General features: G+C 40.5%; 1 protein-coding gene across 2 annotated transcripts in view; it reads right to left on the bottom strand.

The window, feature by feature from the left end:
- Positions 1-16,383, bottom strand: part of LOC136867192 (serine protease 42) — a 155,313-nt gene that overhangs the window by 110,807 nt on the left and 28,123 nt on the right. For both annotated transcript variants that reach the window (XM_067144312.2, XM_068227047.1), the window contains 3 exons: positions 14,428-14,574; positions 11,269-11,436; positions 8,677-8,787 (listed from right to left, as the gene is read on the bottom strand). In XM_067144312.2, coding sequence (XP_067000413.2) covers positions 8,677-8,787; positions 11,269-11,436; positions 14,428-14,574 — 426 coding nt within the window. The remainder of the gene's footprint in view (positions 1-8,676; positions 8,788-11,268; positions 11,437-14,427; positions 14,575-16,383) is intronic.

Here is a 16,383-nt window from a genome sequence, read left to right as displayed (position 1 = left end):
CTAGTGAAAAATGGAAAAGTATGTAAAGGCACTTTAAGGCAGAAACAGATTCCTGAAAGGATATTCCAGCAACCATAAATAACCACGGAAGGATTTATAGATGGCAGAAGTATTTAGTCAGCATTATGTCAAGACAGTTGGACATAAGAAAAAATGTTAATACTAGTGAAATACTGAATTTATAAATAATAAAAATATATTTACAAAAAGATGCAATTGTTGAAAGCAGCTGGAATTGATATGATTCCTGGGAACACTTTTTTTCTATTTGCTTTACGTCGCACCGACACAGATAGGTCTTAGGGCGACGATGGGACAGGAAAGGCCTAGGAATGGGAAGGAAGTGGCCGTGGCCTTAATTAAGGTACAGCCCCAGCATTTGCCTGATGTGAAAATGGGAAACCACAGAAAACTATATTCAGGGCTGCCGACAGTGGGGTTCGAACCCACTATCTCCTGGATGCGAGCTTAGGGTTGTGAACTCCTAAGCGCACGGCCAACTCGCCCGGTTGGATATACCAAAGACAGGTAGGTAGGCAGGGTTTGTTTTTATATAGCATTACCATTTCTGAAGTATTTGATTACTAATCGCATCCATAAGCTTCACCAAATGAATGGAGAGTGGCCGTAGAAGCCCCAATGTGCAAATGAAAGGGGGATAACATAAAGCGGATAACTGACCAATCAACACATGTGCTGCATGTAAGCTCTGGGAAAGCATTCTTTCCCATTGTATTAGACACATTTGCACAATTTCTAACTGGTTGACAGAAGGCAATACGCATTTAGGAAAGGTCAGAAAAGTCATTCCAGTGAGGTAACTAGCGGAATTCTAGCGAGAAACAGACATTTTAGATTCAAGAAGCGATTGGACCATATCACGATTGACCTAGGACAGATCACGGACGACTAGTGACGTAAATGAGGGTTATTAGACTAGACAAAAGAGTGATTGAATGTATGTCTATATTTCTAGAAAACAGACTGAGCAGTGATCTCGCCAGTATTTAAACATCGTTTGTTAAACATCGGCTTTGTACCATCTAAGTGATATAATTATAATGTCTTCGCTAATGCGGCAGCCATACTTAGGCACTTTTTAATCGTTCACATCACCTACATACCGTCTCTGTAATCGGCCCATTGTTATTCAAGCTCCATCGAACAGTGGCTACCAGTACTTCAATTATTTGAACAATCACTTGTTATATTAACACTTGTAGGTGCTAACTGTATCTTCTCTGCTTTAGACGTTGGTCTTACGATAAGAACAGAAATGGAGATGTTCAGGCTCATTTGCACATTGCCACAGCTTGTGAACAATCTGTTTTGTCAGTTCCTGGATATGCATGCACCACTGCCAGATTTGTCTATTCAACTACCATTATTGCAGGTGAACAATGATGCATTCATGTATTGCGAGACCGTATCTCGATAAAAAATTCAACAGGACAAAGCTCATATTCAGCTATGGACTCAGCCATGCACGGAGTTAGTTATAAATTTGATAAGCATTTAAGTTAATGCTTTTGGTATTCTAAGCGAGAAATTCCTAATTTACAACAGCCGAATCCAATGAAAGCCGAAAAACGTTGATTTATTAGAAAATATGATGACAAGGCCTTCGTTCTAGAAAAGCGATTCCACAAACCAAGAGTTTGTAAATCCAAGACTTTACCACTCGTGGAGGGAATTCCAACTAGAGATGGGGAATCTGATTCATTCAAAAGAACCGATTCATTTGAAACGATTCACCAAAATGATTCGTTCATTTGATTCGTTCAACTGATTCGTTCATTCGATTACCACGTGACGGAGAGCCGAAAGCGAAACCATGGACTCAGATGAACCATTCCGTTATGTTCTTTATAATTGCTACTGCTTTACAAGTTTACAAGTTACGAGAAGTGAAATGTTCAAGGTAATTGCTAGCATTTTAACAAGAGTAATATCCTTTTTTAGAGGTTACAGTCGAAAAATGCTACACAGCTGTCCGACTAATCCTTTCCAAACTTAAGTAGCTACCATTTTAAATACGACAATCGAATTTGAAATTTATAGTAGATATGAACATTTTTGTGGCCACGTTCCACACTATTAGTTCACAGTAGTTCATGAGAACGAGAACGGGAACGGGAACCTTGAAGCAAACTTGTAACCGTCCAGGCTTCTCCAGCCCTACTAATTTAATATAATATCATTTTACGCGATATCATTTGATATCAAGTTTATCCGCCATCGGCAATTATTTGTAATAACATATTTATTCAACGTCAATCATTTGTAATCAAGGCTTTTTGGAATCATATTGTATATATGATAACATTGTTTTATTATTTAAATTATTATATTATGTAGGATAAGAATTCATTATGTTGTAAATACGGTCAATATGTTGAGACATAGTTGTTTTCATTTCATCTCATATTTGTGTATACGGAGGGTTATTCTTGAAGCTTGGGATTTTGCGTGAGTCATGGGTTTATTTTATGACCAAGGCTAGTAAACAGCGACCCGTGCGCGAGGCTTGCAAGCTGGTCAGCTATATCATCGCCACGCCTTCTGGACTTGTCGAGGAAGAAGGGAAGGGGAGTTGATGCTTCGATCTGTCGAATCAGATACTTCGTTGTATATGAGTTTTGAGATTGAACTGTTACCAAGAGTGGGGGTGAGCCCGGATATATACTGATTCTCAACACGAGAACGGGACCTTACGACATAACAACCTTACAACCTAACTACGTGTACTCCATCACTACTACTTCTTCTGTGAACATCTACTTTGAACGACGTGATTTGATTTTTGAAACAGTGTGTGGTCGCTCCGCGACATAGTTACTTTTGTACAATGTGTTGTCGCTTCGGTTATGTTATCGGATCTGCGTGAGACGAAACAAGCTTACGGCTTGTATTATTTTCAGTAAATATTCTGGACGAAGAACTATGTTTAGTTCAAGTCCATGGAATTTTGGTACAAGTCTGTACCGTATAAATAGTATAGCTCAGTTGGATTGAGATTTCTACTAATATGGAAAAATTCATATCTCTGAATTTTCTCCTCATACGATCAACGCTGATCAGTTTTTACAAGTACAAGGCCAATGTCTAATTTAAAGACTAGGCAAGTAGGGAGTGTTAGTCCAGATAGCCCGTACCACATCAGAGAAGGAAGGAAGGAAGGAAGGAAGGAAGGAAGGAAGGAAGGAAGGAAGGAAGGAAGGATGTCCATGGAACAAAGTCTACATCGAGAAGGAGAGAACGAGTAATCACGGAAACCAGATGACTTCAACGGAAGCTGAAATTGGTGAGCTTCAATTAGATAAAGCAAGCAAAAGTAAATTCACTAAATTCTAAATCCCTCCACGCTTTAAGGAAACTTTTCCGATTCATCTCATTTTTTTTGTATAATAAATTCATTTGTATTTTATATTGCGTTAATTTTCTTTCTTAAGCGATACTTAATGGTTAATTATTTAAAATCCTACCCCTGTGATTTAAGTATAAGTCTCTATGCTAGTAAATATAAATTTTGGTTTACAGTTTTATTTAAAACTGTTTTATTTAAAACTGTAACCATGGCGCCCAAACATTACATAGAGAAATGGGGAACCATGGAATGTTAATTGTTTCTATTTGCGTGGCAATTTGCGGGCAAGCCACAAATAGTTTATTTAATATTCATGTGTCCCAAGATAATAACTTTCATCTCCCCAAGTGTTTTGGACGAGAGGGAACAGTTACAAACTTAACCTAACATTTCGCAATGAGCTGGAAGTTGAGTGTATATTACAGTTCCGTGAAGTATGTGACTTGAAACGACGTGATAATTTCTTATTTAAAAAATAAAATATTTTTACCTGTAAGGTTTGACTTGTCAACCGGACTTTTAGTTCAGGTTAAGTAAAAAATAACAGAGTCGTTCTTCACAAGTTGTAATTGATTCAAAAATGGTGGATACCCGATTTGGCGATATGAATCAGAACGAACGAGGAACAAGGAACTAAGGAACGAGTTGCGGCTGTCATCTCTCGATTCAGCTTTCGATTCACAAACGAGTCGATTCATTTCGTTCACTGAATCATGATTCAATCGTTCAGTGCAATGATTAGTTCATTATGAATCACTCGTTCAAAACCTCCCCATCTCTAATTCCAACATAGGAGCATTTATCATAATAAACACTTCAATGAGCATTCCTGCTCAGAAGCTATTTCAATACCGTGGCAAGAAACATACGCAACCTGTCGATAACATTACGTTGCTAAAATTATATCACGTTCTCCGAATGCCAGTTAATCATTTATAATATCATCTTACTTACTTCACTAAATTTGGATTAGATATAACTGATATGCATACTGACACACTACTGTTAAAAGAAATAAAAACCTATGATTACCTTCAGCCACATCATCAATCTTCTTGTTATACGCATGCATTTCCAAACCTCTATCCTTGTGCTCTGGCTCAGATAATGATACAAACAAACAGGCAAACAAGAAAAAGTGTTTTCAATAACTCAGTCATCAGTTCATCCTTCATTTCGGGAGGCAAGGGGTAATTCAAACGTAAACAGATAATCACAACACTCGAAGAAAGCAGAGAAGCGGGAAGAGAGAAATCGTATCGTTCTGACGGCACGGATCACGGAAAAACACTGGATGTGACGAAGAATGTCGTCGTCGGAAATATTGGAACTCATCACTTGTTTTACAAAGTGACATTAGTTCCTTTTCTTCTGTGATCCTGCCACGTCCCGGAAATGTGTGAAATTAACTAATAGAGATGTTCTTGTTTTCACGGACGTGATTTGTAGCCTACCTTCCTCTCTTACCGCTTGAGAGTTTTCTTCGAGAGCTTTCACAATCAGTGAAAATGTTAAAGGAGTTCGAGGGCGTTCAACTGTTTGAACAGGATCGTCCCCGACTGGCAAATGAAGCATGTCTGAATGTATTCTATTTGTTCGAGAAGTTCTTGTCCGATTTTCAAAATAATTACAGCGCTGAATTGTTAATTGCCGTAAATTCAAGGTTACTTGGCACTAGCAGTATAGTATAGGAGGTAGCATAGTTGCGTTTGAGAAACAAAGTTAGTACCGTTATCTCAGCGGATATTGAAAATCTGGAATAGTATTGGACGTCCCATTTTCAGCCTCATGTTACCATTAGCGGTACTGAAAGTGAGACGGGGTGTCGATATCTTTAACGGCCCACGAATTATTTCAGGTGGGCGTCTTGGGTAAATAAAGCTGTATAAATCTAAATATTTATTGTCAGACTGTGGCGTTTTAGTAAACACACACACGCACACAATAGATACACTATGTACATATAACTCGGTGGTAGCTACTTTTATGTACTAATGCAGATCATAAACGCATTCATGTTTCAGAGAGTAGTGCACGACAGAAAACTGTAGATCAAGCTCGTGAAAATGATCACCAAAGATCTCCAACCTCTTTCAGTTGTGGAGAATACGGTTTCAGGACAATGGGATATGCCCTAGATCCACGATACTCTCTTCCGACCCGGAAGCGACTGCGACAGATGATTGAAGATAATATACGGGGAAGTTGTAATGGTGAAAAAGAAATTATCGCAGGCTCAATCAATCAATACTGATCTGCATTTAGGGCAGTCGCCCAGGTGGCAGATTCCCTATCTGTTGTTTTCCTAGCCTTTTCCTAAATGATTTCAAAGAAATTGGGAATTTATTGAACGTCTCCCTTGGTAATTTATTCCAATCCCTAACTCCCCTTCCTAGGATGATTCTGTAAAGGAAAAATCCCTGGTCGACTACGAACTGCACGGTCAGAAGGAAATGTGAGGAGAATCCAAGGGGCGTTTACTCGGAGCCCCCGGAAATCCAAATCTCAAGGTCACCGTCAGCTTCACGCGAGCAGTACAAGTATCTGGCGTGTCCTGAAAAGACGCCTACACATGAAAACGTACAGACTTCAGCTGGTTCAGACACTGAGACATGCTGACAAGCGACAACAGATGGAATTCTGTGCTGCGATGCTGAATATGAAAAATGATGATGAAGACACCTTTTTTGCGCCTCATTTTAGTGATGAAGCAACCTTCCATATCAATGGCTGTGTAATCGTCACAATGTTCGGATTTGGGGAACTGATCACCCACATGCTACAATCGAGCACGAACAGAATTCCCCAAGGTAAATGTTTTCTGTGCGGTCAGTAATATCAGGTTTTATGGCCCCTTCTTCTTCAAGACCAACACTGCCACAGGACAAAGCTATCTCGCAATGTTACGGACCTTGTTCTTCCCTTTGCTGCAAACACACTCATGCGACTTCATTTTCCAACAAGATGGAGCCCCGCCTCGTTAGAGCTTACCCTTGCGAGCATTTCTGAATAAAATGTGCCTCAACGGTGGATTGGTCGACGCATTGCTACGGATCGTGCTCTACTCGCATGGCCTCCCAGATCCCCATACCTCACTCCTTGCGACTTCCTCCTGTGAGGATACGTCAAGGACAAAGTTTATGTTCCGCTACTACCCACTACATTGGATGAACTTCAAGAGCGGATAACACGTGTGATCAACTCAGTGGATCGTGATACGCAGCATCGCGTTTGGGAGGAATTATCCTGTCGCTTTGATGTTGTCCGTGCTGCTGGTGGTGGTCATATTGAACACTTGTAGGACTAAACTTGAAAATCAGTCAAACACATGTATCTTAGGTTTAATCTTGTACTACTGACTGTTGTCAAAATACAGCTTGCTGAAATCGGTTCATTCTTTACGAAAGACCCTGTATATACTGTAGTTCCGTTGCTGGCCAAGGTTGATCGAAGCACTCACATTTGTAACAGGGTTCTGTAAATACAGCAGTTCTCTCACACACAGGAAACATGACGTAGAGCAAGGATGCTCGACACCTACAACCCTAATGTTGTAATGAAATGAAATGAAATGGCGTATGGCTTTTAGTGCCGGGAGTGTCCGAAGACATGTTCGGCTCGCCTGTTGCAGGTCTTTTGAGTTGACTCCCGTAGGCGACCTGCGCTTCGTGATGAGGATGAAATGATGATGACGACAGCCCCCGTGCCATTGGAATTAACCAATTAAGGTTAAAATCCTCGACCCGGCCGGGAATCGAACCAGGGACCCTCTGAACCGAAGGCCAGTACGCTGACCGTTGAGCTAACGAGTCGGGCATGTTGTAATTTAAGGGTCGATATGAACCCAATCCTTTGTGTTAGTTGTCTAATGAAATATACAATTATAGGTATTAAGGAGAGCATCCCACTTAGCCACTGGCAAGTGAATTTTAATGTGATTTAATCCAATAAGGATTAGATGAAATTTGCATGTTATTTATGCAGACTGCGTGCATACAATACCAATAAATGATACTACAGCACATACATGTTTCTGAACACCCTACACAAGTATCTTTGCAAAAAAAAAATATCTGGCAGTAACACTGTCATTATTTCGCACAATTATTCCACGTTTTCCTACATGGACGTCGCGGGAATAATATTTCACAGCTAACAACAATTCCCTGGTGGCTACTTCCAGCTGTACAGTAATACAAGAAATAATAGTAATAATAATAATAATAATAATAATAATAATAATAATAATAATAATAATAATTATTATTATAATAATAATAATAATAGAAATGTCGTATGGCTTTTAGTGTCGGGATATCCCAGGACGGGTTCGGCTCGCTAGGTGCAGGTCTTTCTAGTTGACTCCCGTAGGCGACCTGCGCGTCGTGGTGGTGGTGATGATGATGATGAGATGATGATGAAGACAACAAATACACCCAGCCCCCGTGCCGTAGGAATCAACCAATTAAGGTTAAAATCCCCGACCCGGCCGGGAATCGAACCCGGGACCCTCTGAACCGAAGGCCAGTACGCTGACTGTTCAGCCAACGAGTCGGACAATAATAATAGAAAGCTGCCATTATCGGCGTCAGAAAAGACGGGGGACACAGTGGGGTAACTGTCCCCATCCCACGCTCATCTTCGGTCCTACGCGCCTGTCTTTCAAGTTGACTGTTTGTTAGTAAGTCACAAATGTACTGTATATGATGATAAAAATTATCATAACAATCAAATTATTGACGGACGATGCCTCAACAAAATCAATCATCAGATGCAAACAAATTGCAATCCACACCACAAAAATATTCTGTGGGTGATCGTGAATGCCGAGCACTCCAGTACAATAGATTATAGTTCTAAGACATGTCCACAAATAGCGACACTAGTATGCTTGGACTCGAGTCTGGAGTCGAGTATACCGATTCTAAGAGCACATTACTCGATTCTACTCGATTCCGTTGTTTGCCGCCTCCACTCCCAGCGGATGTCACTATATCTAAAGCGTTGCCAATTGCTCTACATTTGTAAAGAATCATCGTGGTCGTATATATGCCCTAGAAAGGAGTTCTTCGGCGTTCAAATAGATCTCCTTACTTGGGTTATCTCACATATAGGCACTCTTGAATGTCAAATGACTGCGGGTATTTCAACCGTGAACACAGAACTCGAGCGTTTTGCCGTCAACGATGTGCAATCGATTTACAACGATTCCCCTTTGAGTTTGCATGTGGTAGTTTTTTTAATATGTAAAATTTGATGCTATGTTAAAAATGTTTGTTGTTTCAAAATTTAACTATGCAAACACTTACATCCAGCGGTCTCGAATGTAGAGTTAGGATCAAATCCCTGGGCTATTCTGCTATTGCTACTGGGAGGCATAGTGGTCAATTTGGAGTGGTGCCTATTCACCTTGTCCATATCTGAAAGAAACAAATTATAATTATTAACACCTACATAAATACGAAAGTGTGATGCTGACGCAGAATTATTTCCTACGATAATGAGCTGCGTGAGAAACGACACAGAAAGAATGTGACTGTAGCGCGTGATCTAAATTTACCAGATGGTAAATGGCGTGGTAGTGTGAACGACAGAAATTAGACCAATAAATGGTAAATAAGTCTACCTGAGGAGGACAGCTGAATCAGAAAGTGATTGAACCTAGTGAAGAGAAGAATATTCTAGACGTGCTGGTGATGAAAACCAGAGGAGCTCTATACGGAAATTGAAGTGACAGGTGGTATAAGTAATTGTGAAGCTATTTTGTCGTAGTTTTCGTCGCAGTTAAAGATATGATAAAAATAAAGGTTTTAAAAGTAAGACTATTAGGCAATATCATATGGTTGATAAGACATATATGAGGAAGGTTTGAAAAAGTAAATTTGATCGGTGGAAAATGGTTAGGAAAAATATAAACAGAATATTCGGTGGGTTTAAGGCGTTGAGGCGTTTGGAAACGTGTATGAAGGCCTACCTTTAAAGGTGACGAGGAATAGCGAAGATCCAGTATAGTATAACAGAGAAATAGGTTAGAGAGAAGGTACAGGTTGGAAAGAAATAGAGTTGGGAAAAATTTTAAAAGTTAGGAAAAATTGAAGGGATTTCCCAGAGCGAAGAAATCAGCTCAGGATAACACGGTGGATGGCATAATTGGCAGTCGTACGAGTGTTAGCACAAATGGAAGGGTACTTCAAGAGAACATTCCAGGAATCGTAAATGAACAAGGGGAGTGTATATGGGAGCTTTTGCAGAAGAGCGAAGTATTTTGCCAGCAATGTTATAACAATATAGTAAAATATAATTCAGGTACAGGAAGTAACTATTAATGGCGAAGTACTCAAATTTACCTATGATAAAGATATTTACCAAGAAAAGATACAAAAGTTAAAGTTAGGAAAGATGTTGGAATTTATAAGACTTCTGGTGATATACTTGGGACTATAGGCTGGACTACTACTACTAAAAATGTTTTCATTCCTCACCTGAAGTGGGGGGCTCTTAGACGGCGACGCCGTCTCTCAGGCCGGGAGATTTGTTATGATAAAGGAGATGCTCGGAAAAGGTGAGGGGGTTGGCTGCCGTGGTCCTTAGTAGAAACTGTCCCGGCATTCACCTTTGTGCAGGAGAATGGGAAACCACGGAAAACCATTATCAGGACAGCCGACGGTTGGAGGCAGTCAGGAGGTCCAGCCCTGTCCCGTCTCCCGAATGCAGAGGCGTAGAACCACGGTAGAGCCATGGCCATCCCTTCTCTGCTCGGTTGGCCGGTCAGAGTGCAGAGCTGTTGGACCACGGACCAGCCGGGGTCACTTATGGGCTGAGACCCACTCTGCATCTACTGACCGTATGGGTTGGATATATCACAATACCTAAAATACATGTCAGTTCACTGTTTGTTTGAAGGTGATATACCAAATTAATGGAAAAATGCTTTCGTATTCATATGTACAAAGGAAACGGTGGTAAAATTAAAGCGGATAATTAAAGGCCAGTCAGCTTGCCACGTGTTGCATGTAAGCTCTGCCAAAGCTATCTTTCTGACTATATTAGACACGTTTGCGAAATTACTAACTGGTTTGATAGAAAGTAGTTCGGGTTTAGGAAAGGTTATTCGAGTAAGGCTCAGCTTGTAGGATTCCAGCAGTAATGGCAGATGATTTTGATTCAGGAGGTCAAACGGCCTGCATCGCTACTGACTTATTCAAGACCTTTTACGGGGTAGATCATGGATGATGAAAATGACAGCTATTGGGCTAGACAAAAGGTGGCTGAATTGGTGACTAGCTTTTCAGAAACTAGAACTCGGAAAATTAGACTAGGTGACCCTATAATGATAAAGAGGGAGTCCCTCAAGGCAGTATTATTGGACTTATATTTTCTTATATGTATGGTGAATCACATAATATTTGCACCCCAAGTATTTCTGAAATGGAAGTTGCTATTGATGTGCTCATAATGGCTCATAATATTGTTCCCCATACACAGACTTCAATTGTTCTTAAAATGACTATTTATTTTAGATAGTTGCATTTTTCAAATGGAACAATAAATATTGACATAAACAAAGTATAACTATAGTATATTAGAATATCAATTGTGTTTTTTCCAGGTTTCCAGTACAAGTAGTTCACGAGCTATCGTAGTTTGAAAATTGTAGATACCGACAGTTGTCTGCTCCATTCAAACGCTTAGTTAAGAGGAAATGATGTTCTTTTGTTTGTTTCTTTTACAGTACGTACGGATGGTCATATGCATTTACTCCTAGAGTACAGCAACATAAGCTACCTAAACAAGTATGGTACGCAGGCAATTCCAGGTTTTGTGTAGACTATCTTTGAATATGTTGTATACACAAATAATAAATATTCAGTTATTGTACCTGCGTGTGCTATATTACGTACCATTTACGGCTTCGTGGTAAATTTCACGTGTCATCCTCGGTGGAGACTTTCTTTGACATCTTCTTCCCTCATCAATGGGCTGCGTTGCATCAGAACTGGGCTGCGGTGTAGTAGACGTGGGCTGCGAGGTAGCACACCATTTACAGCCCCAGGGTGGCTTTATAAAACCTACCAATAAGCATTAACACATAATTGAACGGAGAAACATATTACAGTAATTTTCAAAGGAGAAACCATTTTGGGGACATACAGTGACTTTGGAATAGGAGAACATACTAGACTCTTAAGAAACAGACACAACACATAATGGCTGGTACCAGCTGCTTTTAAATAGCCTCGACTACGGTTGGCTCTAGAAGAATGTCCGAAAGTTAGACTTGATAACACTGTAGCTATTGCTCCTGTCCGTCATACTTCACCGCGAGAGCAGAACAGGTGTTTGCAAGGAAAGGGACAAATAATACTATGGAGTGAATAATGGACTATGTTATATACATGCGTAGCAAAATAAATAGAAAATCGTCGTAACTGTTTCATATCGTACATATGTCCGACTGTCACAATCTGTGAAAAAAAGCGCATTTTATCGCGAGAAGATCATGTGAGAAGGAATGTGGAACTCGGAAACAATATTTGATGAAATAACGAAAAATTCGTAGGTTTCTTTTCATACTTCTCTACACTGGAGAAATAGAGATTGGTGGTTAAATAAATAATATGCCGATACACGTAATCATATATACACATCCGAATATAAAGTGAACATGGAACGGTGATATCAAGGTATTAATATTTTACGCACACAAACACATGTTTAACATGCCGCAATAAGTAACCTATATAGTTTCTGTTTTATATATTAGTACTGTTGAGTAATAAACATAGACAGTTAATACATTAATGAAATGAAATGGCGTATGGCTTTTAGTGGCGAGAGTGTCCGAGGACGAGTTCGGCTCGCCAGGTGCAGGTCTTTTTATTTGACTCCCGTAGGCGACCTGCGCGTCATGATGAGGATGACATGATGATGAAGACGACACATACACCCAGCCCCCGTGCTTGCTAAATTAACCAATGATGGTTAAAATTCCCGAACCTGCCGAGAATCGAACCCGAGATCCCTGTGACCAAAGGCCAGCACGTTAACCATTTATCCATGGAGTCGGAAAATATATCAATAACGTGATGTGACGATATGCAATTATCGAAGTTTATGTGATGCAGAATTGTATGCCATATTTACATAACATCGTTACAGTGTAGGCCTAAAAAAACTCAAAAGCATCACATAGAGGTTACATATATAATAAAAGTAAAAGTATAACGACATGTGAAGGTTCCATTAAAAAAAAAAAAAACATATTTAGCCTGCACTAAAGCAACAGACAACAGAAAGTAGCCTGCTTGAGGGATATGATATAGCGGACGGGGAGGGGGGTATAAACATCAAAACTGAACAAAAAAGCTACAAAAAGGTAAGTATTTGATGCTCTTTGAGCGAATTTCGACAAAAAGGTAAAGGTTGACAGTTTAGTAACTTAAGTGCGGCAGTAATAGTTTTTTCTTTTTCTCTCTCTCTTTTTTTTTTTTTTTTTTGAAATTTTGAATCAATACTATACAATAAAACGTTCACCAAAGAAACAATATTATACACGTACTACAATTAAATAGAACTACGGCGTGATTATACAATTAAAAAACCATTTAGTGTTTGACTACTCACTGAGAAACTAACAGACAATATTAAAGAGACTACCAGATTGACGAATGGACGCGGCAAGCAGGTGAATCATACCATAGTGTCTACGATATTGGCGAAAAATATACCCCAGTTTCGCCTCATCATAGCATTTGTGAAGTCTCCACTACTTGCTGTGGCGCTGTACAAATCGATTAGCCTCGACGAACGACATTTAGTTCGTATTTTCGATAATAATTTTGTTAATAATTAAAAATTTGCACTTATTGTTTTTAATAATTTCTATAATTCCTAGTGTCAGCCGGTAAAATGGAATTAAAATGTAATGTTTTCTCTACAAAGTGGGGGGGGGCGACCACCCCGCCTCGCCCCCTTTAGTCGCCGCTACTGCTCAGCACAGCCGACGGTTGGGGCCAGCCAGGTGGTCCAGCCCTGTCCCGTCTCCCGAATGCAGAGGCATAGAGCAACTTTAGTGCCGTGACCACCCTTCCTCTGCTCGGTTGGCCCGTCAGATTGCAGAGATGCTGGACCACGGACCGGCAGTGGTACTTAAGGGCCGCGACCCATTCTGCATCTACCGACCGTGTGGGTTGGATATATCACAATACCTAAAATACTTGCCAGATCACTGTTTGTATGACGGAGATATACCAAATGAATGGAGAAATGCTTTAGTAGTCCACGTGTAGAAAGGAAAGGGTGGTAAAATTAAAGCGGATAATTAAAGACCAGTCAGCTTGCCATGTGTTGCATGTAAGCTATGGGAAAGCAATCTTTATGATTATATTAGACACGTTTGCGAAATTACCGACTGGTTTGATAGAAGGTAGTTCGGGTTTAGGAAATGTTATTCGAGTGAGGCTCAACTTGTAGGATTCCAGGAGATATGGTAGATGTTTTAGATTCAGGAGGTTGAATGGCCTGCATCGCTACTGACTTATCCAAGACCTTCTACGGGGTAGATCATGGATGATAAAAATGACAGCTACTGGGCTGGACAAAAGGTGGCTGAATTGGTGACTAACTTTGCTGAAACTAGAACTCGTAAAATTAGACTAGGTGATCTTATATGTATGGTGAATTACATAAAAGTGTGCACTCCAAATATTTCTGAAATGGAAGTTGCTATTGATGTGCTATTGAAATGCAGTGTAACCAGGGGCTCATAATATTGTTTCCCATACACAAACTTCAATTATTGTTAAAATGAGTATTTATTGTAGAAAGTTGCATTTTTCAAACGCAGCAATGAATATTGACATTATCAGAAAATAACTACAGTAAATTAAAATATCAATGGTATTTTCTCCAGGTTTCCAGTACAAGTAGTTCACGAGCTATCGAAGTTTGAAAATTGTAAATACCGACAGTTGTCTGCTCCATTCAAATGCTTAGTTAAATATTACTTAAATATTAGTTAAATATTCAGTTATTGTACCTGCGTGTACTATATTACGTACCATTTACGCCTCCGTGGTGAATTTCACGTGTCATTCTCAGTGGAGACTTTCTTTGAGATCTTCTTCCCTCGTCAATGGACGGCGGTGTAGTAGACGTGGGCTGCGATGTAGGACACCTTTTGCAGCCCCAGCGTTGCTTTATAAAACCTAGCAATAAGCATCAACACATAATTGAACGGAGAAACATGTTACAGTAATTTTCAAAGGAGAAACCATTTTGGTCACTACAATGACATTGGAATAGGACTACATGCTAGACTCTTGAGAAACAGCCACAACACAAAATGGCCGATACCAGCTGCTTTTAAGTAGCCTCGACCGCGTCGGCTCTAAAAGAAGGTCCGAAGGTTAGACTTGCCAGCACTGTAGTTTTTGCTTCTGTCCGTCATATTTCACCGCGAGAGCTGAACAAGTGTTTGCAAGAAAAGGGACAAATAATAATACTGCGGAATGAATAATGGACAAAGTTATATACATAGGTAACAAAATAGGGAGAAAATCGTCGTTTCTGTCTCAATTCGTACATACTGTACACTATGTGATCAAAAGTATCTGGACACCCCCAAGACATACGTTTTCCATCTTAGGTACATTGTGCTGCCACCTACTGCCAGGTACACCATAGCAGCGACCTCAGTAGTCATTAGACATCGTGAGAGACCAGAATGGGGCGCTCCGCGGAACTCGCGGTCCTCGAACGTGGTCAGGTGATTGGGTGTCACTCGTGTCAGAAATCTGTACGCGAGATTTTCACACTCCTAAATATCCCTAGGTCCACTGTTTCTGATGTGAGAGTGAAGTGGAAACATCGGGGGACACGTACAGCACAAAAGTGTACAGACCGACCTCGTATGTTGACTGACAGAGAGCGCCGACTGTTGAAGACGGTCATCAAGTGTAATAGGCAGGCATCTATCCCGACCATCACACAGGAATTCCAGACTGCATCAGGATCCACTCCAAGTACTATGACAGTTCGGCGGGAGGTGAGAAAACTTGGATTTCATGGTCGAGCGGCTGCCCATAAGCCACACATCACGCAGGTCAATGCCAAACGACGCCTCGCTTGGTGTAAAGAGCTTAAACATTGGACGATTGAACAGTGGAAAAAAGTTGTATGGAGTGACGAATCACGGTACACAATGTGGCGATCCGATGGCAAGGTGTGGGTATGGCGAATGCTAGATGAACATCATCTGCCAGCGTATGTAGTGCCAACAGTAATATTCGGAGGCGGTGGTGCATGTTGTGGTCGTGCTTTTCATGGTGGTGGCTTGTGCCCCTTGTTGTTTTGCGTGGCACTATCACAGCACAGGCCTAAATTGATGTTTTAAGCACCTTCTAGCTTCCCACTGATGAAGAGCACTACGGGGATGGCGATTGCATCTTTCAAGATCGAGCACCTGATCATAATGCACGGTCTGTGGCGGAGTGGTTACATGACAATAACATCCCTGTCATGGACTGGCCTGCACAGAGTCCCGACCAGAATTCTGTTGTTTTGGAATACCGACTTCGTGCCAGGCCCCACCGACCGACATCAGCGTTCCGTGAAGAACGGGTTGCCATTCCCCAAGCATCCTTCCAGCACCTGATTGAACGTATGCCTTCGAGAGTGGAAGCTGTCATCAAGGCTAAGAGTTGGCCAACACATATTGAATTCCAGCATTACCGATGGAGGGCACCACGAACTTGCCCGTCACATTCAGCCAGGTGTCCGGATACTTTTGACCACATAGTGTATGACAATCTGTCAAAGTCGTCAATTTGTAAAACAAAAAAGCGCATATGATAAAATAAAATTTTGCGCTCCAAATATTTCTTGAATGGAAGATGCTATTGATGTGCTATTGAAATGCAGTATAACCAAGGACTCATAATATTGTTTCCAATACACAAACTTCGATTATTATTTAAATGAGTATTTATTTTTAAAAGTTCCATATTTCAAATGGA

This window comes from Anabrus simplex, chromosome 3 (assembly GCF_040414725.1).
Source record: "Anabrus simplex isolate iqAnaSimp1 chromosome 3, ASM4041472v1, whole genome shotgun sequence".
In the NCBI taxonomy this organism is placed as follows: domain Eukaryota; kingdom Metazoa; phylum Arthropoda; class Insecta; order Orthoptera; family Tettigoniidae; genus Anabrus; species Anabrus simplex.
Note: the sequence above shows the minus strand (reverse complement) of the source record. Positions and strands in the feature narration are given on the sequence as shown.